The sequence below is a fragment of the Hippopotamus amphibius genome, chromosome 6 (assembly GCF_030028045.1).
Source record: "Hippopotamus amphibius kiboko isolate mHipAmp2 chromosome 6, mHipAmp2.hap2, whole genome shotgun sequence".
NCBI classification, from domain to species: domain Eukaryota; kingdom Metazoa; phylum Chordata; class Mammalia; order Artiodactyla; family Hippopotamidae; genus Hippopotamus; species Hippopotamus amphibius.
This window is the reverse complement of record NC_080191.1, coordinates 158,946,314-158,971,954: the sequence shown is the minus strand read 5'-3', so window position 1 is coordinate 158,971,954 and position 25,641 is coordinate 158,946,314. Positions and strand designations below refer to the sequence as shown.

The 25,641-nt window shown below is 35.9% G+C and overlaps 1 protein-coding gene and 1 pseudogene across 10 annotated transcripts in view; both read right to left on the bottom strand.

The window, feature by feature from the left end:
- The window catches only part of YEATS2 (YEATS domain containing 2), a 104,840-nt gene that overhangs the window by 63,781 nt on the left and 15,418 nt on the right, over window positions 1-25,641 (bottom strand). For 5 of the 10 annotated variants that reach the window (XM_057740137.1, XM_057740139.1, XM_057740135.1 and 2 more), the window contains exons 2-7: window positions 19,546-19,663; window positions 16,022-16,119; window positions 15,409-15,501; window positions 11,234-11,479; window positions 9,585-9,700; window positions 539-700 (exon numbers count right to left, since the gene is read on the bottom strand). In XM_057740137.1, coding sequence (XP_057596120.1) covers window positions 539-700; window positions 9,585-9,700; window positions 11,234-11,479; window positions 15,409-15,501; window positions 16,022-16,119; window positions 19,546-19,645 — 815 coding nt within the window. In that variant the 5' untranslated portion in view covers window positions 19,646-19,663. Of the gene's footprint in view, window positions 1-538; window positions 701-9,584; window positions 9,701-11,233; window positions 11,480-15,408; window positions 15,502-16,021; window positions 16,120-19,545; window positions 19,664-25,641 lie in introns of those variants that run through there. The other 5 variants (XR_009054408.1, XM_057740133.1, XM_057740132.1 and 2 more) reach the window with 2 other exon arrangements.
- Window positions 23,796-24,293, bottom strand: LOC130855985 (60S ribosomal protein L29-like; annotated as a pseudogene).

Sequence of the window (25,641 nt, the reverse complement as noted above, 5' to 3'; positions counted from 1 at the left end):
CATAAAGATGTAAAGAACACACCTAAGTGAAACAAATTTCAGAACAATATATATGTATCATTCCATCTTTGTGAAATAATAACTAAGAACCTCAACAGCTATACTAGGTTAATATACACAGGGAAAATATCATTAAGGGTTACTTCTGAGAAGGTGAGATTATGGGGAACTTTCAACATTAAGTATTTCTGTAACTGTCAGAGTCCTTTATTTGTTACATTCTGATAATCATAAAAAAGAGTAACATTTTTCTATTTATCTGTATCTATATAAACAAGTGAAGCTATTTCCAGAGGAGAGCAGAATCAGCTAATATAATTCATATAGTAACACCCTGATAGGAGGGGACGGGGGCTGTTCAGTGAGACAGAAATCTTCAGGAAAGAACCACAGCTAAAACCACATAATGACTAAAAGCCAAAGCTGAGTAAATTATTAATAATACAAGAATTTCAAGGGAGTGTTCTCAAGTTAAATCACTTTTCTTCCACTTCAGTAAATCTGTACTTCTCAGGTTTAATAATTCAAATGTACTCACCTAACTTCCACAAGGTCATTTGGTTTATAGCTGGGATGAAGAAAAAACCAAACTTTCTTGACAAAATGATTAATGCTGGGTTCTCTACGAGATCCTCGGACATATACCATCCACTTGTGGGTTGATTGGTCATTTTCTTCTCTCTTATCAGGAGGTATATACCTAGAGTAGGGAAAAAAACAAACAAAAAAACTTGAATTCTTTTTTCCTAACAAACCAATTAACTACTACTTAAAACAAGATTAAAAATCAATTACAAGGAGAAAATTTACACATATGTGAAGATTAAACAACATGCTACTTACCAACCAACAGGTGAAAAAAGAAATCAAAAGAGAAATTAAAAATTATCTGGAGGCAACTGAAAATGGAAAGAGCATACCAAAACTTAAGCGGTGCAACAAAAACAGTTCTCAGAAGGAAGTTTACAGTGATAAATGCTAAGAAAAAAGAAAGATCTCAAACAACCTAACTTTACACCTTAAGGAACTAGAAAGAGAAAACCAAACTAAGCCCAAAGTTAGTAGAAGAAAGGAAATAACAAAGATCAGAGTAGAAATAAACTGAGACTAAAAACACAACAGAAAAGAACAAAGAAATTAGGAGTTGGTTTTTTGAAAAGATAAACAAAATAGACAAAAACCTTTACCTAGACTTACCAAGGTGGGGGTGGCTTCAAATAAATAAAATTATAAATGAAAGAGGAGATGTTACAACTGATACCACACAAATACAAAGGATCATAAGAAACTAAGGACAACTACACACTGACAAACTGGACAACATAGACGTAATGAATAAATCCTAGAAATATACACCCTTATCCAGACTGAATCATGAAGAAAGAGAAAATCTGAACAGAACAATTACTAGTACAGAGATTAAATCAGTAAACAAAAAACCTCCCAACAAAGTACATTCCAGCACCAGATGGTTTAAACGGTGAATTCTACCAAACATTTAAAGAAAATTTGATACTAATTATTAATCTCTTTCAAAAAAAAACAGAAGAGGAGGGCACACTCAACAAACTCATTTTATGAAGCCAAAATTACCCTGATACCAAAGCCAGAAAAGGATACTACAAGAAGAGAAAATCTGATAAAAGTAGATGCAAAATTCTTCAAGAAAACATTAGCAAACAGAATTTACAGTACATTGAAAGTTTAATACAACATGATCAAGTGGGATTTATTCCAGGCATGCAAGGATGGTTTGACATCCACAAACCAATCAATGCAATAGCACATTAACGAAATGAAAGCTAAAAATCATATGATCATCTCAATAGGTGCAGAAAAAAGAATTTGACAAAATTTAATATCCATCTGTGACAAAAACTCTCAACAAACTGGATAGAGAGGAAGCATACCTCAACATTATAAAGGCTACACATGACAAGCCCAAAGCTAACATCATACTCAACAGTGAAAGCTAGAAACTTTCCTTCTAAGATCAGGAACAAGACAAGGATGTCCATTCTTGCCACTTTTATTCAACACAGTACTGTAAGTTTTAGCCAGAGCAATTAGACAAGAAAAAGAAATAAAAGGCATTCAAACTGGAAAGGAAGAAGTAAAACTGTCTCTATTTGTACACAATTGAATATCATATACAGAAAAACCTAAAGACTCCACCACAAAACTGTTAAAACTAATAGATGAATTCTGTAAAGTTGCAGGATCTAAAATCGACATTAAAAAATCAGTTGTGCTTCTATGTACAAACAACAAACTATCAGAAAGAGAAATTAACACAATTTCATTTACAACAGCATCAAATACAATAAAATACTTAGCAATAAATTTCTTAACCAAAGAGGTAAAAGACCTGGACACTGAAAACTATAAGATACTGATGAAAGAAACTTAAGAAGGTACAAATAAATAGTCTGTGCTCCTGGACTGGAAGAAGAGTTAATATGTTCATACTACCCAAAGCAGTCTAGATTCAATGCAATCACTATCAAAATTCCAATGACATTTTCCACAGAAATAGAAAAACAATCCTAAAATCTATATGGAATCAGAAAAGATTCTGACTAGCCAAATCAATCTTGAGAAAGAAAAGCAAAGCTGGAGTCAAACTATATTACAAAGCTACAGTAATTAAAACAATGTTGTAACAGCATAAAAATACATAAATCAGTGGAACAGAATAGAGAGCTCCAAAATAAACCCACACTTACTGGTCAATTAATTTCCAACAAAGGAGCTAAGGTATACAGTGGGGGAAAGAATAGTTTTCTTCAATAAATGGTGCTGACAAAACTGAAAAGCCACATGCAAAAGAATGAAACTGAACTTCTATCCACACCATACACAAAAATCAACTCAAATGGATTAACAAGTTAAATTTAAGACCTGAAACCATAAAACTCCTAAGAAGAAAGTATAAGGGGTAAGCTTCTTGATACTGGTCTGGGCAATGATTTTTTTTTTTGCACTTGACACCAAAAGCAGAGGCAACAAAAGCAAAAATAAACAAGTGGAACTACATCAAACTAAAAAGTTTTTCTATAGGAAAGGAAACTGCCAACAAATTGAAAAGGCAACCTATGGAAAGGGAAAAAATGTTTGCAAATCATATTCAAAACACATGAAGAACTCACATAACAGAAAAACAAAACAAACAAAACAAAACAAAAAAACCCTGATTTATAAATAAGCAGAGGAATATTTTTCCAAAGAAGACATACAAATGATGAAAAGGTACCTGAAAAGGTGCTCAACATCACTAATCATAAGGCAAATGCAAATCAAAAAAAACCACAATGACTTATCACCTCATACCTGTTAGAATGACTATCATCAAAAATACAAGAGATAACAAGTGTTGGTGAGAATATGGAGAAAAGGAAACCTTTAGGCACTGTTGGTGGGAATGTAAATGCAGCCACCATGGAAAACAGTATGGATGTTCCTCAAAAAATTAAAAACTACCCCATTTCTGTGTATATATGCAAAGACAATGAAAAAGGATATCAAAGAGGTAGCTGCACTCCCATGTTCACTGCAGCATTATTTACAATAGCTAAGATGTGAAAACATGAGTCTGTCAAGAGATGAATGGATACACACTATAAAGCTACAGTAATCAAAACAGTATGGTACTGCCATAAAAATAGACACATAGATTAGTGGAACTGAACACAGAGCCCAGAAATAAACCCACACTTATTGGTCAATCAACCTACAACAAAGGAGGCAAGAATATACAGTGGGTAAAAAACAGTCTCGTCAATAAACGGTGTTGCGCAAACTAGACAGCTACATGCAAGAGAATCAAACTGGACTACTTTCTCACATCATATACAAAAATGAACTCAAAATGGATTAAAGACTTAAATGTAAGACCTGAAACCATAAAAATCCTAGAAGAAAACACTGGCAGTATGCTCTCTGCCAGTGTTAGCAATATCTTTTTGAATACGCCTTCTCAGGCAAGGGCAACAAAAGTCAAAATTAACAAACAGGACTACATTAAACTAAAAAGCTTTTTCTCAAGGATGAAAACTATCAATAAAACGAAAAAGCAGCCTAATGAGTGGGAGAAGATATTTGCAAATGATATATCTGTGATAAGGGGTTAATATCAAAAAATATACCAAGAATTCATAGAACTCAACACCAAAAAAACAAACAACCCAATTAAAAACTGGGCAGAGGACCCGAATACCTGTTTCTCCAAAGAAGGCACACAGACGGTCAACAGACACACGAAATTATATTCAACATCACTAATCATCGGGGAAATGCACATCAAAACCACAATGAGATATCACCTCACACCTGTCAGAACAGCTATCGCAGGCCAGCAATTCCACTTCAGGGTATTTTTTCAAACATATTCAGAACACTAATTTAAAAAGATATCTATAAAATAGATAGCTAGTGGGAAGCTGCTGCATAACACAGGGAGATCAACTTGATGATGGGTGATGACTCTGAGGGCTGGGATAGGGAAGGTGGGAAGGAGTTGCAAGAGGGAGGGGGGATGGAGATATATGTATAAATATAGCTGATTCACTTTGTTGTACAGCAAAAACTGGCACAACAGTGTAAAGCATCATATTCCAATAAAGAGCTTAAAAAAAAAAGATGTATTACTCCTATGTTCACTGCAGCACTATTTACAATAGCCAAGATATGAAAGCAACCTAAGTGTACATCAACAGATGAATGGAAACAAGATGCAAAATATACATACACTAAAATATTACTTGGCCGTAAAAAAGAATGATATCATGCCATTTGCAACAATATGGATGGACGCAGAGGGTATTATGCTAAATGAAATGAGTCAGACAGAAAGAAAAATACTGTATGATTTCACTTATATGTGGAATCTAAACAAAACAAACATTAATAAAACAGAAACAGATTCATAGATACAAAGAATAAACTGGTGGTTTCCAGAGGGAAGGGGGGGTTGGTGGATGAAGGAAATAGGTAAGGGAGATAAACAGACATAAACTTCTAGTTATAAAATAAATAAGTCACGTAATGTACAGATAATATATAGTTATGGTGACAGATGGTAACTAGACTTAATGTGGTGATCAATTTGCAATGTATAAAAATATCAAATCACTATGTTGCACACCTAAAACTAATATAATAATCTAATGTTGTTAGGTGAATTAAAAAAAAATTTTAAGAGATGGACGGATAAAGATATCACACACACACAGAGGAATATTATCCAGTCCTAAGAAAAATGTAAATCCTGCCATTTGTGAAAACACGGATGGACCTTGAGGGCATTATACTAAGTGAAATAAGTGAGACAGAGAAAGACAAATACTGCTTGGTATCACTTCCATGTGGAATCTAAAAAAAATCAAACTCATAGAAACAGAGCAGAAAAACGCTTGCCAGGGGCTGAGAAAGATGGGAGAAATTTTTCAATTTAAAAAACCCCTAAAATGCAGGCAATATTTAACAGTTATATCACCTAACCAAAGTAAGCCTTTGCAGTTAACTCTTTTCTTTTAATTTTTTTTTTAATTTATTTTTTGGCTGCATTGTGTCTTCACTGCTGTGCACGGGCTTCTCATTGCAGTGGCTTCACTTGTTGCGGAGCACAGGCTCTAGGCACGCGGGCTTCAGCGGTTGCAGCATGCGGGATCAGTAGTTGTGGCATGAAGGCTCTAGAGTGCAGGCTCAGAAGCGGTGGAGCACAGACTTAGCTGCTTCGTGGCATGTGGGATCTTCCTGGACCAGGGATCGAACCTGTGTCCCCTGCCGTGGCAGGCAGATTCTTAACCACTGTGCCATGAGGAAGTCCAACCCTTTTCTTTTAAACATATTTTTTTTGGCCTAAGAGGCACTCTCTTAAAGTTTGTTTTGTTTTCTGATTATCACCATGCAATTTACCAATCTTGCTTTTCCTGCTAAGTGAGTACATTAGGTAGAAATAAACTGGCATACTTTATTCCCGGGTTAGGAAACCTCTAGCCTTTAGGTTGATTTCATTCAGGTTCCAAAGTGCTAGAACTTAGAACTCTTCTGTTTCCTACTCATTGCTGCCAAGAAGGTTGTAACTGGTCTCTTGCCTTCGAAATACCAAAACAAGCCATTCCCTTCCGTCATGACCACGGTAGAACTAGACTCCTTAGCCCTCCCTTTTGAGGCTCTGTCTCTATCTCATGAGGCCCCCCTTATTACACTGTTGGAAAACATGGTCATGGCCTTCTATACGTTCATCTATGTCTATGGTTATCCTTAACACTGCAGTGGGCCAAGTTGCCTCACGTAGTTTTTTCTTTAGGAGTATTCATGTCCCATCTTGACATTTTGCTCTTTCATATATAAAAGCCAGCCCATGAATTTCATGGACCCTATTGGGATTTTAATCAGAATATCTACATATCAACTTAGGGAGAAGTGCTATCTTTACAATATGGAGCCTTCCTATTCAGGAACGTGGTACAGTGTTCTAATTATTTAGTTCTTTCATGTGTTTTAATAAAATTTTTATACATTTTCATGAAAGGCCAGCATATCTTTTATTTGATTTATTATGTTTTTTTTTTTTTTTTTTTTTTTTTTTTTTTGGCACACGGGCTTAGTTGCTCCGCGGCATGTGGGATCTTCCTGGAGCTGGGATCGAACCCGTGGCCTCTGCATTGGCAGGCGGATTCTTAACCACTGCGCCACCTAGGAAGCCCCTATGTTGTATTTCTACTTGCTATAGTAAATGTATCTTTTTAAAAGTGTTTTCTAAGTCTCTCATATAGGAACAATCAACTTCTGTGTATTGATACTGTAATTCAATAATCTTATCAAGCTTAGTAACTCTAAAACTATCAAAAATTATTTTAGATTTTCCTGTGTATACAATCATATATATTGTCTATTAATAATGACATTTTGTTTCTTCTTTTCTAATCCTTATACTTAAATTTTCTTATCTGACTATATTAGTATCTCCAAGTGCAATGGTGAATAGCAGTAGTGATACTGAGCATCTCTTGTTTCTGATCCTAAAGGAAAGACACTTGTTTACCACTGAGTATGATATTTGCTGCAGGTTGAGATATTCTCTGTTTTGGTTTTTTTTTTGCCACGCCAACCAGCTTGTGGGATCTTAGTTCCTCGACCGGACTGAACCCACACCTTTGCCAGTGAAAGCACAGAGACTGCCAGTGAATTCCCGAGATATTCTTTATGAGTTAACAAAACTCCGAGTTTGCCATGAGGATTCACCGCAAATAGATGCTGAATTTTGTCAAATGTTGTTTCTGCATCTTCTGAGGTGATCATAATGTTTTATCTCCTTTAATCCATTAACATGGTAATTATATTTATTAATTTCTAATGTTAATCCAAACTTGCATTTCTTGGTCATGAGGTATTATCATTTCTATTGTTACTGACTTCAGTTTGCTAACGATTTTGTTTAGCGCTTTTGCTTCTATATTTGTGAGTATCAATGTCCTATAATTTTCCTTTTCTTATGAACGCCCTGTTTGGCTTTATTAACAAGTTACGATACCCTCATAACGTAAGTTGACAAATGTTCTCTTTTTTCCCATAAGATTTTCTATACAATTGGAATTAGCTGTTCACTCAGCCTTTAAAGCAATCTAAGCTTCATGGTTTAATTTGGTTTTATGACAAAGATGTTTTAAAAATCAATAATCAGGGACTTCCCTGGTGACCCAGCAGTTAAGACTCCATGCTCCCACTGCAGGGGGCAGGGTTCGATCCTTGGTCAGGGAACTAGATCCCCTGCATGCTGCAACTAAGAGCCAGTACAGACAAATAAATAAATAAATAAATTTTCAATAATTAACCTTAGCAGTTCTAAAACTATTCACGGTTTTTCCTTTTTTGAGCCATTTTAAATTGTATTTTTCCAGGAATTCTCCATTTCATCTAAATTTTCAAATGAATTAGCATAAAGATGTTATTTTAATCTCAATGTAACTATTTCAACTTTTAATTAGATAATTAAATCCATATGCATTTTTATGATTGTTGATATATTTACATTTATTGCTACTAAATTATTTTATACTATGTCTTTTTTTTTCCCCCTTCTTTTCTACATCCCTTCTCCTGCTTGCCTTCTTTTGCAATCAGGGTTTTTCTTCCCCTTTTTTTCATTCAATCTACCTGACCGCTTACTACTTTTAAAGTTTAAATCCCCATGTCTATCCTTTTACTGGTTATCTAGATATTCTAACAAGCATTCTTAACAAAGTCTAAGGTCAATCAATATTTTTACCCTCTTCCAGAACAAACAAGGACTTTTAACTTTCATGCCAAGCATTCCTCTCTACTTAAAATCCACAGTTAACCAGTATTTTAAGTTCTAGCTGATCTTAAACCTCAAAATCTACATACTAGACATAACCATTTGAAAATGTTAATGACTATTTCCCCCCAGTCTTCTTGTGGCCAGGTGAACCTACCTGAATTTCTAGTTTCAGCCTTTTCTGGGCTAACCTGTCTTGCACTATAGTTGAGACCTCAACACTTCACATTAGTCCCCTCAGCTAAATTCATGCTAACTCTAAAATAATCCATAAAACAGAAAGCTAACTGCCTTAGTCATAGTTTATGCTTCTATTTAAACACTATTGCACAGATCATTGAAAATCGTTGTTTTTATTATCCTGGGATTTTAAATGTACTTATTTGTTATCAGTGGTCCATTCACTCTGATTAGGAAGACTCTGTCAACATCTGATTCCCCCTCCCCAGATATTTATTATAATTCTGAATCCTTTATTTTCAATAATTGAATCTAATTACAATTTTCATAACTATATCAATTTATTCATCAATTATTTACTGAACATCAACTACTGCATGATACAAAAGCAAGACATACTTTCTACCCTAAAGAGATTCAGTCTGATTTGAAAAAAATATGAAAATAGGAAATAACTATATAATATGATAAAAAATGACAAGAGAATATAGAGGAAATATGCCTAGTGAGGAGAAGGGCAAATAAGGGTTTGTGAGGAAATAACATTCTTATGCTGTTTGAAGATTTATGATGTCTTTGTCCATTCCTAGATACTTGGCAAAAATGATGATGCTTCCACAAGATAGCATGAGATCATACTGTTAAAGAGATGGCCCTTTAGCTTGGAGGAATTCTGTCTTCAAGACCTGCTCTATAACCTTCTCTTATAAATTTAAAACATTTCAATTCAGGAAACCAAATAAACATTTTTAGGAATTAGGTAAGGCCCCTAAGGATAGAACAAGGTCAGAAGAAGTCAAAAGTTCCTCCAATGTTATCCACACTAACATGCTTAATAAAACCCCATTTACATAAAAGTTCAGGTCTACAAAATTTTTACCAAAAGGTCATGTCTACAAAATTTTATCCTGAGTCAAAGATTAGCAGATATACAGAAGCAGTCTCAAGTCTCCGGGCCTTCATTTACTTTGAAAACAACTAAGAGTTTGGGAAAAAGAATCCTCAAGGCCTATTCCTACTGTAAGACTATGATAATAAAAGTATGCCAGAGTATTAACCAAAATGGATGACTGAAAATGAGACAACTCAACTGAATACTCACTTGGACACATTGCCCACTACTATTGTTTTCTTTACAAAAAGTCGTGAAGTCTCATCTCCTGTAAGATCAGTATTCCGCTGCTCTGTTTTATGGGAGCCAGTAATACTAGAAGTGTCCTAGAAAAAATCATAATCAAGTTTCATTTTCAATTTGGACAATTTTCAATAGGCAGAAACCACAAAATCCTACAAGGTATGAATGGATTAACTCAATTTTTTTTTTTTAAAGTTACAAGATTCTCTGGCTTTGTGGCTCCTCTCAGAGCATGAAAGAATTACTATTATTTTTGCATTAGTTTATAGAAGAAGTTTGTACACTGTAATTCCACGTGTGTGTGTTTGTAATAGTCATACACAGCTGCTTTGTATATGCAAATAGGATGTTGAAGGATACACAAGAAAGTACTACGACAGTTACCTCTGGGAAATGGTAATGGGGAAAGGGGTCAATGGAATTTACTTTCTTTTCAATCTTCTTTCTATTACAAATTTTTCACTAAGAAGTAATATAAACATAATGGTTAATTTAAAGTTTGACTATGGAGATAGCCAATATTTAAGTCTTGGCTCTTACATTTACTAGATGTGTCATCTTGGGTAATTACTTAACTTCTCTGCCTCAATTTACTTATCTATAAGGATGATAATGATATCTAGCTCAGATGATTGTTTTGTACAGTTTTTAGAGAAGTGCCCAGTACACAGTAAACACTAAATATCTGTTACATAAGCATGAGCATGCATATTACATAAAAGATAGTAGGTTTCTAAATCCTACGACTCATGTGACCTAAATTCCCTTTAACCAAAAAAAGAAAAACATATGCAGTATCTCCCCAGAAATTATACTAGAAGGAAACAACTAAATCCAAATACTAAGAGTTCTGACTTTGGGTGGTTGCATTATGAATGACTTTTCTATTCTCTCTTACTTTTCTGTAAGTTTACAATTTTCAAAAATGAACATATATGAATTTATAATCAGAAAAACTTTTTTCACTTTATCAAAATAATCAAATCCTTGATGCCTGAGTATGTGGAAAGCAGCCTGGAAATTTCCTCTATCACAGAACATCTGGCTGAGAAAAACCACTGGTCTTATCCAATAAAGATTCTATAGCTAAGTATTACATCAAGAAGTTCAGAGCCGCTTGAGATGGGAATTCAAATAACAAACTGATAGGATCAAAGAGCAATAAATGGTTTTCAATTCTACTTATTATTTTTCAAATTTCCTCCAGTTATTAAAGCATCTTAGAACATAAAGTTTCAAAGAGGAAACTGCTGAAGAGCCACTGCTCTTGAGAGAATAAACATGATAGAGTGGAAAGACCTTGGGCAAGGTCACAGTACTGCCAACTCCTCATGGTTTCTTTCATATCTACATGAATGGCATCTAGGAGTTGTGCAGTGCACAGGAGCCTTGAATTGAAAAATCAGTTCTGATACTCATGGACAAATATAAAAAGACATTAAACTTGTGAACAAATATAACTTTAACCTCATAGAGACTCAGTTTCCCCATCTCTAAAAGGGATATAATTAACTTATATCCTGTGCCTTCTATGAAGGTTAAATGAAATAATATGTGCATACTTAATAAATACTGGTTCCCTTCTCTTTGGCTCCCTCCCATCCATCCAACTATACCCTTCCAGTATTTCGGCTTGGTCTCTGCTCCGTGTTGCTTGAGAGTCTTTCCTCTATGTCCATATTGCTGTTAGTGTCTTTGTCAGATAAGAAGTCATTGTGTTGAGATAAAGAATCACTTTCTGAGTGATTGGCTGATGGTGTTTCTGATCTCTGATTGGCAGGAGATGATGACCTAGATGGTAATTCCAAAAATTTCTTGATAGCAGGATGATTAAAAACCATTGTATCACATGTCTTTGATCCCTGCAAAAATGAAAGTAAGCAAAACAAACTTTTAATCATACCCACCAAAAGTACACAAAAGTTTGATCTTCCCCAAAATCCTTATCTATTTTGGTATCATGCTTAAAATCCTTGAAGTCCAAACTCCTTAATGTGGTCCAAATCAACAAAACAAAAACTAGAGAATGATAAATAATTATGCAAAGGTCCTAACACTAAAAGCAAAAGATGCAAGTCCTCAGAAGGTAAATGAAAAGTAAAGAGAAATACATAGTAACACATGGAAAGTCAGACTTGACTTAAAAATAAGTCTTACTTTGGCTGATACAAATACATGAAGTGCTCTAAATAAAACATTCCTGTAAGAAATATAAAGATTTTTAAAAATGTGTATGTAAAATGGTTCCCACATAGGAATAAAATGTAGCATAGAAAGCTTTAAAATGATTAATAATGATATATAAAGTGTGCCCTCAGTCCAGTACTGAAGCCTGCCTAGGGTATTTTCCTGTCTTGTTACTTGCACATAAAATACAGTGTGTTCTGTTATAATGTAGTTACTTCCTAGGAAGCCCAGCTTTAGAAACTGTTTAATTGAAATTAATTGTTTTAGCGAGTAAAAATGAACCAGAGACTAGTGTTTCAGAGTCAAAGCAACAGAGCTGTTGTATTTCAATAATAAAGGTTTATTTTAGAACTATAAATGTTTTTTGTTAGAGCAAACTAAAAATAATTAAATGGCAGGTCATAATAGACAAAATTATACCTAAACATCCTTAAATAAATCTTAATCAGAATATAACAACATAAAAATCAGTCCATTTCTAGACTATCAAATAGCACAGTTCAGTACTGCTAATGGTTTAAAAAAAAAAGCAACAAAATATTAAATGAATAACTAGCTCTTCAAGCAGAAGAGTCCTATGTCATGCAGCTGCTAGCTCATGATGTCCATTTTCGTGAATCCAATAGCAAGCCACATGACAGATGTTAGAATCTGTCCTGGGTTGAACAGTGTCTCCCAAAAATTCATGTCCACCAAGATCTATGAATGTGACTATTTGAAAATACGGTCTTTTCAGATGTAATCAAGTTAAGATGATATCATACTGGATTTGCATAGGCCTTACTTCATTGACTAGTGTTCTTAAAAGAGTCAAAGTTGGATACAGAAAGAAACAGAGAAGACACACAGAGGGAAAAGTCCCTGTGAAGTTAAAGGTAGAAACTGGAGTGATGCAGCTACAAGCCAAGGAATGCCAAGCAAGTACTGCTAGCAACCACCAGAAGCTAGGAGAAGGCAAGGAAGAATTCTTCCCTAGAGTCTTCAGGGGGAGCATGGCCTAGGCAACATGCCTTGATTTTGGACTTCTAGCCTCTAGAATCATGATAATAAATTCCTGTTGCTTTAAGCCACCAAGTTTATGGTAATTTGTTATGGTAGCTCGAGAAAAGTAGTTCAAACTCTAAAATGTAATACGGAAACTCCTGCAGTAGAACTATGAGGGTGAGTCAAAAATTATCTGCACTCTGGTTATGTTAAAATTTCTGTTGGCTGCACCGTGTGATCAGCACTTTCCGTTCAAGGCAACGTCTCCCGGGTCGCTGCTGTGCAGGTGTGAACGTGTTACATCAGTTCATCTGCAACTGCAATGTGAGCAAAAATGGATGCCCCACTTGGGATGTGCACAAAAGAAGAGCAGCGCACAGTGATTCGTCTTTTGTGGTCTGAGGGTGTGTATGTCTGCACACTTCTGCCCACACTGTCAACACTGCAAAAACTTCACTTTGAGGTGTTAAAACATCCTCCCTATAGTCCTGATCTTGCTCCATCAGACTTTCACCTGTTTGGTCCCCTGAAAGCAGCCCTACGAGGACAAAATTTCACTTCTGATGAAGAATTGAAGACAGCGGTGCATTCCTGGCTCACAGCTCAGCCTAAACCTTTTTTTTTTTAAGATTTATTTATTATTTACTTATTTATTTATTTTTGGCTGCGTTGGGTCTTTGTTGCTGCAAGCAGGCTTCCTCCAGGTGAGGAGAGCAGGGGCTACTCTTTGTTGCAGTGCACGGGCTTCTCATTGCAGTGGCTTCTCTTGTTGCAGAGCACAGGCTCTAGGCACATGGGCTTCAGCAGTTGCAGCACATGGGCTCAGTAACTGTGGCACACAGGCTTAGTTGCTCCACGGCATCTGGGATCTTCCCAGACCAGGGCTCGAACCAGTGTCCCTTGCATTGGCAGGCAGATTCTTAACCAATATACCACCAGGAAAGTCCCCTAAAACATTTTTTAATGAAGAAATACGAACGCTTGTTGACAGATGCATAAAGTATATTAAAAAGCAAGGAAGATTACGTCGAAAAATAAAAATGTGTCTTTTCTAAAAGTTAATTAAAATAAATTCTACAGCCAGAGTGTGGCTAATTTTTGACTCATTTTTGTATCTACCATCTAAGATTAAGCTCAAATAATGCTTCAAATTTCTCTAAGATAACATAAATTGTACCACAGTACCTGATACCCTAAACCTCCACGGGATGACACGAAAGCCTATACATGACAGGTACGTCTTATCTGTAAAAACCACAGGGAATGATGCAAAGCAGAATGCCACCATGCTCCCTTGAAGCCCTTCCACTACTCTCATTGAGCCAGTCCTGTCCAAGAGGAGAATTATCTGATTCTAACTGGAAAAAATTTAAGAAAAAGAAAAAACAAGCAAAACATGCTGAAATTATCAAAATGTCAAACAAGAAATAATTTTGTATCAATTCAATCCTATCCCCACCCTTTATAACTGGAGCACTCTAATGGTAATCACATTAACCCTGACTAAACTTAATATCACTAACAGTAGCACAACCTGATATTATGTCTCCTAATGTGATACAACATGAAGTATATAGCATTACCTATGAAGTACTATCTCCAAAAAGATTCAACCTTAATCTAATCAAATCTTTAGACTTGACTCTTATTTTACAGAAAAACAGAAGGAATGAAGGAACAACTCAAGAGAAAAAAATCCAAAATGTGGGACATTATACAATATAAAGGGCCTGGTCTCTTCAAGTAAGTTAATATCACAGGGAAAAAAGGTGGGAGAACTGTTCTAGATAAAATGAGACTAGAGAAACAAAACAGCCAAATGTAACCCATGAACCCTGACTGGATCCTGCTAAAAAAACAAAAAACAAATCAACTTTAAAGATATTTGGGGGACAACAGGGAAAATCTGAATGTGGATTGGTTATCAGATAATATCAGGAACTCATTCTCTTAGGTACTGTGACTACACAGAAGATGATCCTTTAGGATTAAGTATTTGGGAATGAAGCTTGATGATGCTTGGAACTTACTTTTTAATGTGTTAGAGAAAAATAAGATAGATAAAGCAAACACGGCAAAATGTCAAAATTGTTGAAGCTAAGTGATGACTAAAGAAGTGCTTATTTCACCTCTTCTGTGTATTTGAAAATTTTCACAAAAAGTACAGGAAAAAAATCAGGGCTTCTTGAATAGGGTAAATCTACTGAAACTAAAAATTGCCATTCATTAGCAGTAAAAGATCAGAGAGAAGTCAACTGATATATAATTTATTAAAAAGCCATCCATAATTAAACGAAGATGGATAAGGCAAGTAAGAAGAGGGTCACACTCATCTTTGTATCTGCAAAGCCTAGCAGCAGTGTTAACAGTTACAGCAGAATTAAGTAAAAAGAAAAAAATGTTACTTATGATTACTGCCAATGCAGAGAGGCATAATTAAAGGAAATGGTTGACCACAATGATACATTTATGTATATTCGCAGGACCATAGGCTAGGCTTCTCGAATTCGAAAGGTCAATATAAGAAATGTTGTGAAGGCAGGGATTCTACATCAACACTAATTTCTCTTCACAGAATAATATGGGTGGCCAGAAATGACTGCATATAAGGAAAACTTACCTCAGAAACTTTCAGAAGTCCTGCAGAAGCATAGTAGTTTGCAACAATGCAGGCACGAAGTTTATCCATCATCCTTCTTGCCTCAATCAGTCGCTAAAATAAATGTTAATTCATTACTTTAAAAAATGGAAATGACAGAAGAGATATACAAACGGTTCATAAATAAGAAATGCAAATGACCCCAAAAGGCTCAACTTGTCTAATAATCAAAGAAAGACAAACAGAAATGACCATTTTTCCACCTCTCAGGTTGGCAAAATATTTAAAAGGATGACAAAATATGATGTTTGCAAGCATATATAGAGCTATTAATATATATTATATATACACATTCACTGAGAAATGTCCACAAAGATATGGAGCACAAGAGCAAAGAGGAATTATCTTTTGGGATGGAATTTCAAGTGATTTTTTTCTTTATCTTTTTTTGCAATGTCATTTAAAGAAAAAAAAAAAGCATGTAAGTCTTTCTTTCCAAAGATGAGAAAGCTCCTTTTAAAAGAACAGCAAAGGGGAAAAATACACCACAATTTTATCTCCACAGATTTTTAAAAATTCATCACAGTTTTTTTAATAGTTTTTTTTTTTAATTTTGAATTTAACATCATTATACCTGGTCAATGACCTCAATTTCATGTTCCTTATTCTTCATTTCAAGTGCAAACTGTTCCTTGATAATAGTCTCAATCTTCTGCACAGCAGCATCTCGAGCTGCACAAAGAACATACAATAATCCAAGGTCTAATTAATCAGGTGCTGCCTTGATTCAAGTCAGCAAGCAACAAAAGAAATCCAGGAACAGCTACTCTGGAGAAACCTAACGGTCATCACCTTAACCAATAACGAAAAGTTAACATCAGTAATATTCAAGTAAACTGACCTCGTGTGTTTTCTGAGATGATTCACTGACAAGACTCCACCACTCTGTGGCATTCCTACTAAAAATGCTGAATCTAATTACAGCGCATATCAGACAAACCTAAACTGAAGGACACTGTACAAAATAACTGGCCTATACAGTTAAATATTAAAGTCCAGAAAGACAAAACAGTTGAGGCAATCAAAAGAGACTAAAGTGATGTAACAACTAAGTGCACTGTGTGATCCTGGAGAGGGGTAGATAGTTATAAAATACCGGGACACCTGGTAAAACTTGAATATGGACTGTGGATTAGATAATGTAATGTAAAATGTTAAAACTTCCTGCTTCTGATAATTGTACTGTGATTACATAAGAAATTTGTCCTTAGGAAATACACAAGTGTTTACTAGTGTCCAATATATCTTCTGATGATCTAGAAAAAATGATGTGCATATATATCTGCACGCATACATGCATTTGTGTAGTATCTGTGTGTATGAGGTGAGGGGGGGAGAAGAATGATAAACCAAATGAGGCAAAATGTAAACAACTGGTGAATTAATCTGGATAAAAGACATACAAGTTCTCTTTGCAATCTTTCTGTTTGAAATCATATCAAAATAAAATTACCAATAAAGAAAAAGAAAAAGAAACCCATGAAGATTCTGAGAGAAATTCGTGGTGACTTCTGAAAAACCATAACCCCAAGGAAAAAGAAAGTAAAAGAGTTAGCTAGAGGGAGAGGTAGTTTGTGACAGAAGAGCAGTTCATAAGAAGGCAGAAGTTAGGATCTAGCAAGCAATTCAGCAGTTTCTGATCCCAACTACCTGAAGGAACCAGCAAAGAAAGAATTCAAAAGGAAAGAAAATGTCTTTGAAGGCAATTCAATTCAGATAATGACAACTCAAAGTAATATGCAATTCAAAGAGTTAAAAATATCAGAATATGAAATGTCTGATTACAAGAAAATAAAAAAAGAAGAGTTGAATGACTGCTTGGAAAAACCTGGGATTTTGCGTAATGATTGTGTTACACGAAAAAATCACCACCAATGCTTTGGGGTGTATAAAAAATTGCAGAGAAAATTTGGACCCTTGATCACCCATGTCATTTTCTCCCAGTAAAATATGCCACTAGGTTGCCAATTTAAAACTAGTGCTGGTATAAGCATTCTTGTGGATATGCCTGCATTGAAGCAAATGACTAGCTTTCCTCATGTCTGATGAAAACAGTATTTTCTAGTGTTACTGTATATATCCTTGTATATATATAAACTTTGTATTATATATATTTAGAAACCAGCAGATAATCTTTAGGGGAAGCTAAAAGTCAGATACTGTTATCACTGAAGGCTGTTTTATCATAAGCTCCTCAGAAAGAAAACAATTCTAAATTATCTCTTTCATGGAGTAACGAAAAATAAAGCCAAACAAAATAAAATCATATAAGGGGAGCATCCTACCAAATCTGCTTTGAGAAAAATTCTGAAAAATAAAAACATGGTTTGGGATTAGGTAGAGAATGGACACCAACAGGAAGAATGGCAGATTGTCGCTTAGTAACAAAAAATTGTCCCTGCTTAGGCTGAGTATTCGGGAACTTACATTAGCTTCAAATTGAAATCATGATGTTTCCTAAAACAATCAGTTTTCCCTATTCTTATTTTTTTTACAAAAAAAAAAGATATGCCACTTGATGCATTTGAACAATGAATTTGTTTCATGATACTTTCATATTGATTTGGCTTGTTACTGAAAGCAAATGACATATCTTTGTAAATAAAATTACAACTGAATGGGGAGAAAAGCTGCAATGAAATGTTTTTATTATCTGGAATTAGATCTGATAATTTCCAGTCCACAGAGACTTCTGGGGGGTATATATGACTTGACTGCACTTACACAGACAGGAATTTCCTTCACCACTTAACCTTGGGGACCCTGATCTTTGTGGAGCTGCAACACCTTATCTATGACTTTGAAACCTTCTTCACCTAGCTGTAATAACTTACATAGATTTACTATTTAAATAGTAACGAATTTTAGCAATATTTTGTTTTAAAAACTCAAATATAGCCACTTTTTTTGAGACAGCTTAAAACATTCTGGGTAACTATAGATGATTTGGTCTTTAACTAATTATATAACCTTGGGCAAGTAGTTTAATGCTTCTGAGCCTTAACTAAGCCACCACCAGCTAAGTGCAGAGATCAGTGTTTCCCAAATTTCCATCATTCATATACTACCTTCAAGTTACTTACCACACCTGAGAGCCATGTGAAACATCTAATTAACGCCATTAAATAGTATTTCTAAAAACATGTTAGCCCTTGCGGGGAGGGATAAATAAGGAGCTTGGGATGCATATACACATACTACTATATATAAGATAGATAACCAACAAGGACCTACTGTATAGTAGAAGGAATGCTACTTAACATTCTGTGATAACCTATATGAGAAAAGAATCTAAAAATGGATGAGGACTCCCCTGGTAGCGCAGTGGTTAAGAAACCACCTGCCAATGCGGTGGACACGGGTTCAATCCCTGGGAGGGTTCCAACCCTGGGCCAGGAAGATCCCACATGCTGAGGAGCAACTAAGCCTGTGCACCACAATTACTGAGCCTGCGCTCTAGAGGCTGCGAGCCACAACTACTGAAGCCCATGCCCTCTAGGGCCCGTGTGCAGCAAAGAAGATCCAACACAGCCAAAAAATAAGTAAAATTAAAAAAAAAAAAAAAGATTAAAAAAAAAGAATGAATATATGTATATGTAAAGCTGAATCACTTTGCTGTACACCTGAAACTAACACAACATTGTAAATCAACTATACTCCAACAAAACTGAAATTAAAAAAAGGTAGCTTTATCCTAAGCAGTAGCCATGAAACTATAAATCTGATAAGACCATTATTTTTTCTATAGACATTAACTATTAAAATAAAAATCCTTAATTCATGTACGACCTATCATCTCACATGATACACTGTAGTACACACGTTGCTAAGACTTTATGATAACATCTAACATACGATGACAGCTAAAACTTATAGCCTGTTTCATTACTGACGTTTTCACAGTCTACCTGATTATGTTCCAGCCTTTTAAGCCACACATGGTATATTACTATTAAACAGAGCACTTAGCTAATCCCTCTCACAAACCTATTCAAAATATATACAACAGTGGAAATGCACTTCATTTTAGTTCCTATAAATCTTAAGGGAGGCATATGTCAACAAAGAAATAATTTCCTAAGGCAGGTGAATTTCTACCTGAATTCTCAATTGCTTTATGCCGCTTATTTGGAAGGGCCACAGATACATCCTCATAATCAGGGTCAGTTTCTTTGATTGTTCGCTTGATTCCAGACATGATGACATTCGTTCTTCACTGTGAAGCAAAATAAATTAATTAATAACACTGCTTGATATCAATACTTACACATGCACACATACAAAGGGAATAAATAAATACTACATAAGTCTGTGTAAATCAGCATACATCCCTTTTAAAGCCAAAAGCATAATTAACTTCAAAAGTTCACTGAAAAAAAAACATCATCATCATCTGTTACACAGCATGCATTTCCCTTTCAAGAGAAAATCCTTTAACAAGGCAGTACATTGTTCAGACTTTCCAAAAAAAGGCAGGCTTTCACAGAAGGGACCTCATAAGGAAAGAAAAGAAACCAGATTTTGATGAAAACATGGTAAGCCCACACTGTATCCTGGAAACCACAATGCATCAAGTATATTACAGAATATAAGCAATATTTCTCAGAAAATAATTTATTATACAAATCCTCTCTCTGGTACTTACACAGCACATGCTATATAATGGGTACTTAATAAATATTATTGTTACTGATCATTAATTGTTATTCGTAATAAACACAAGCTGTATAGACTTACACTAAACTAACAAGCTTGCAATATGGTAAACAAGTCCTAGGTACATGAGTCTTGGAATAAAACCATCCCATAAATCTTTGGATCTGCACTATCCCAATACATTAGCCACTAGCCATACATGGCTCCTTAGAGCTAATTAAAACTAAATGAAATTTAAAATTCAGTTCCTTTTCCTACATTTAGAACACCAGCCACATTTCAAGTGCTCAATAGCCATCAGTGGCTAGTAGCTACTAAATTGGACAACAGAGATGCAGACCATTTTATCACTGTAGAAAGTTCCACAGGACACTGCTCGTCTTCCAAACTGTTTCACTGAGTACTTATTCATATTTCATGAGTCAGTTTAGGAAATGCTGTACAGATCAGCACTGTCCAAAAGAAACATAATGTGAGCCACAAACGGAAATAAACATTTTCCAGTGGCCACATTTAAAAAAGGAAAAAGAAATGGGTGAAATTAACTTTAATAATACATTTTATTTAACCAACATACCACAAATATTATCATTTCAATGATATAATTAATGTAAACAAATTAGCAATAAGATAGTTTACATTCTTATCTTTGTACTAAGCCTTTTACACTTAGAGCACACCTCAGTTTGGACTAGCCACATTACAAACGCTGAATAACCACCTGTGGCTAGTGGCTCCCTTACTGAGCAGCGAGGGTCAACTGACACACGCAGATAAGAAAACAGGTCCAGGGAGGTTAGATGAGTTGCTCCTTAGGGGACTGGATCTATGTCAGAAAAGACAAGAAGAGCTCCCTGATTTCCAAACCTCTCCTCAACCACTGATGGAGATCATTTACCTAACCAAAGGCAAAAATATACAACATGTATTTACTAAGGTAATAAAAAGTTTTAAAATAAAATTAATGAAAATAAATATAACTCAAAAATATTTCTTTTTTATTCACTCAAAGTTAAAACAGAAATAACAATTTAAAAGCCTCTCAGCTCTTAGTCCAGTTCTTTCACCTATCTCTGAGGTAGATTCACTTTATTCAGCTGGGAGAGACTCATTATGTAATGATATGTATGTAAATCCTGGATCTAGGAGAACATTTTCCTTGTAACTGTTATATAATAGCCGTAAGCTTAAAAATGTCCTACCTGCCCCCCAGCATTTATAAACATCCTAAATCAAGCCATTTAATGTTTATTCACCATCATTACCTACCTACTCTAATTGAGAATATACTCGTAAATGAGTATTTTTGGATGATTCTTGAATCCAACTATTATTTTCTGTTTTTTAAGCTTATAAGAAGTGAGAGTAGGGTACTGTTCATTTAGCCTTCTCCATTTGGTCTGTAACTAGTTACAGACAACTTGAAAAAAATCTTGGGCAGTTACATAAGGAACACTTTCTTAAAAATCAATAAACCTCATTCCTTTTTCCTTAATGCAGACAGAAAAAGAACAACAACAACAAAACCTTCTACTATCAAGATAAACCTGGCATCAGAGGTAGAGACAGCACAGCAGATCTCCAATCTGTTTGCACCATACCATTTCCTCAGTAACCACCTGTCTTCTACAGTTTGCCAAGAGTCTTACTGGATTATTTGTAAAGATGAGTGAGTCCAGCATCACCTTCACTCATCCATTCTGTGGCCTTCATAATCTCCATATCTTCCTCCCACACCCCCTCTCCCCAAGTACTCTCAAGAGTAACGATGGCTCCTCGCCCAAAAGGTTGGGGATTCTTGAAGTAAATAAGTATTTTGTTTTACCCTCACTTAAGGGATAAAGCAAAATTCTCTTTTGACTTCTGCTCTAAAACTGGGAGAATAGAAGAGAAAAATTTGGTAGTGGAGGGGGATGGGGTGGGTAAGGAAGAAACCACCAATGAATTAACTTATGCTGCCAAGGTAATTCATATTTCATGCAGCCCTTATAATAGAGCCTTTCCTGTCATCTTCAGACATAGATTTGAGCTCCCCGCAATAAACACGTTTGCAAGATTTAGGTCTGTACTGAGCAACTGAAATAACTGAGGTCTGCTTCTGTTTTACCAAGAACAATATACTAAAGGACACACGTGCCACATTCAAGCATAGCTAGCTAAGGCTAGGCACATCTGCCAAGGCACACGCTCACCATGATGCAGTAAGTGAGTGGAATGCGTAACAAACGATCCACATAATAGTAAGTTTTGGATTCTTCTTGTCTGTCTTTGAGATTTATGAAAAGGAAATACAAACGGTTGTTAGATATTGTCAGGTTCAACTTTGAAACGGAATGTCCTACTAATCCTCTTAAGGTTCTGAATGAAGTGAAACTGCAAAGAATACTGACATAGTAAACTGTTAAAAAAGAAAATCAGTTACTGTTCATAATTTGTCTGTGAGAAAGGATTTTCTCCCCACCATGGGACCAAATCCAAATACAGAAATGTGTGTAATGCTGATTCCTCAATTTAAAAATTCTCTCTCATTGAAGTGGCCTCTTTATAAACAGTAAACACCATCAATTTAAACTTTAAAAATATACATCCCCCCGCCATGTACAATGTAAGAAAGCAAAACCACCATGTAACACGCCCAAATAACAAGTCTGAGTTTTTGAAAAAGGTTAAAGACCAAAAACAAAACATTTTAATGCTCTATACTTTGAAATAAACCCCAAAAGAAAAAAATTTTTAAAAGAAAAACTGTATAATTTAAACACAAAAACTATGTAATATAGAGTTACTAGAAACTCTCAGTAAAAGAATTAGAGAAGACCTAGAATCTCTATAATCTAGTCCTAGAACCCTGTCTTGCAAACACTACATCGTAAAAGATACGGCCAACTCTTGGGGAAAGGAATAAAATCTGATAAGGTTCTTGGAAACTTCACAAAGTGAAGTACTTTCTCAATATAAAATCCTATGATCCTCATGGCATTTGAATCTCAACAGAACCGCTGTATTTCATACTTTCACTCAAGATGGCTTTTCCTATCTGATTTAAGAGGGGGAATGGGGAGTAGCAGTACAATCATTTTTCCACCTGCTTCCATACAGACAGATGTTCCTAACATGTTAATAATGATTTTACAATTTTTATTTTATAATTCTTTAGTCTCATTCTTTCTATATTTTTCATTTCAAACAAAATATTTTTCCCTCTATAAATACGACAACCAGTGCTCCTTTATTAAACATCTGAATGAGAGAAACCATTAACCAAATAAACATTTCAAAAATGTCTACAAAACACAAAACAGGAGAATGGGTAAACAAACTGTAGTATAACCAATGACCTCCTGATCCACCAGACAACAGGAATAAATCTTCATTATGGTAAGTAAAAAAAAAGCCAGACATAATAAGAGCACATACTGAATGATTCTATTCATATGAAGTTCAAGAACACACAAATTAATCGATAATGAAAGAAAAGAAAATAGTAGCTGAGGTGCTGGTAGTAGAGATTGACTGAGAAGAGGAATGTAGAATCTTTCTGGGGTGACAGAAGTATTTTACATATTTTTCCCCCCGACAGATCCCACCTCAAGTTTATTTGTACAAATAGCACAGGAGGACACCAGCCCCATGCAGACAGCAGCCCAGGGGTCACACCAGTCCTCTGTCCTCACACTGGCAGGTAAAGGCCTCTACTCTGGAGCCTTTGTGGGGGCCCGGGCACCTTCGCGAGCCTGAGCTGCGGCTGGAGACGGAGCTGGAGCTGCAGCTGTACCTGCAGCTGCGGCCTTGGCCTTGGTTTGAGCCTTGGCTTGGGACTTTGGCCAGCAGAGCCCGAGATCCTCTACAATATGGGCACGGGCCCATTTCCCGAACTTGGGGTGAGCAATGCAGGCAAGCTGCCTGAGCTTGCAGCTGCCGCCCTCTGGGATCTCGGGCTTGACCTCCCTGGGCTTCAGGAGAGCCCTGATAGCCTTAGCACGTGCACTCAAGGCCTTGGTGGTGTTGGCCTGCACCTTCTTTAGGCCCTTCTTGTTGTGCTTCTTGGCAAAGCACATGCTTCTCAGGAACTTAGGGTCCACCCCCTTAACAGATTCATATTATTGTGATTGGGGTTTCTTGATGCCGTTTCCGTGCCATTTTCGGGACTGGCTGTGCGTTGCTTGGTTCTTGGACTTGGCCATGTTTGCAATGGGGCCCACCAAAATGTTTTATATCTTAATAAAGGTGTGGTTTACATGGGTACATGCAATCATTAAAAACTCATTCCAACTGTACACTTAAAATCTGTGTATTTCACTGTATGTAAACTGTAACTCAGCTCAGAAAAGGACGATACAAACATATCTGAATGTGCCCTCTCCTGCCTGAAATCTTCCAACGGTTACCCACAACACTTAGAATAAACTCATGCTCCTTAACATGACCTACAAGATGTTCCATGAATTGGGCCCTGCCAGCTTCTCCATCCTTAATCGTTAAGATCCAGACACATTAGTTTTCTTTCTACTCCTCAAATACACCTCAATCGTTCCTCAGGGTTTTTGGACTTCCAGTTCCTTCTGCCTGGAATGCTCTTCCCCAAGGTTAGCTTTATCAGATGCCAGCTCAAATGCCCAACTTATCAGAGAAGGCCTTCCTTGATCATACTATTCAATGTAGCTCTCCCCATATTCCCTCTCCAAAGTTCCTGGAGGCACTCAATAAATTATTTGCTGAATAAATAAAATTATTTGCTGAATAAATAAAATTATTTGCTGAAGGTATAACTAAAATACCTGCCAAAACATAAACACCCACAGGGAACATAACTACTAGCTTTCATCATTCTTTCTATAATACCTACAAGTCTATTTGTTGATATTGCTTTACCTTCAAAGGTATTATACCTAATGTTTAAAATAAAGGGATATGCAAAGTTATTACACAGACACTTGCAAACAAAAAGATAGCGGACATGGCAAGATTAATAGCAGACAGAATGATTTAAGGCAGAAACCATTTAATAGAAAAATTGTTACTATTAAAAGACACAATTGCAAAGATATGTCATAAACTATACATCAAACAACATGATGCCAAGACATGCAAGACACAAAACAAACCAGAAATACAAGGACAATTTAAGAAAATCACAATAATAAGAGGAGAATCTGAGGGACTTCCCTAGTGGAGCAGTGGTTAAGAATCTGTCTGCCAATGCAGGGGACACAGGTTCGATCCCTGGTCCAGGGAGATCCTACATGCCTTGAAGCAACTAAGCCTGTGCCCCACAATTACTGAGCCTGCGCTCTACAGTCCGTTAGCCACAACTACTGCAGCCCGCGAGCCACAACCACTGAAGCCCATGTGCATAGAGCCCGTACTCTGCAACAAGAGAAGCCATCGCAATAAGCCTACGTACCACAACGAGGGGTAGCCCCCGCCTGCTACAACCAGAGAAAAGCCCATGCGCGGCAATGAAGACCCAACGCAGCCAATAAATAAATAAATTTATCAAAAAAAGAGAGGAGAATTTGAATATGTCTCTCAGAAATG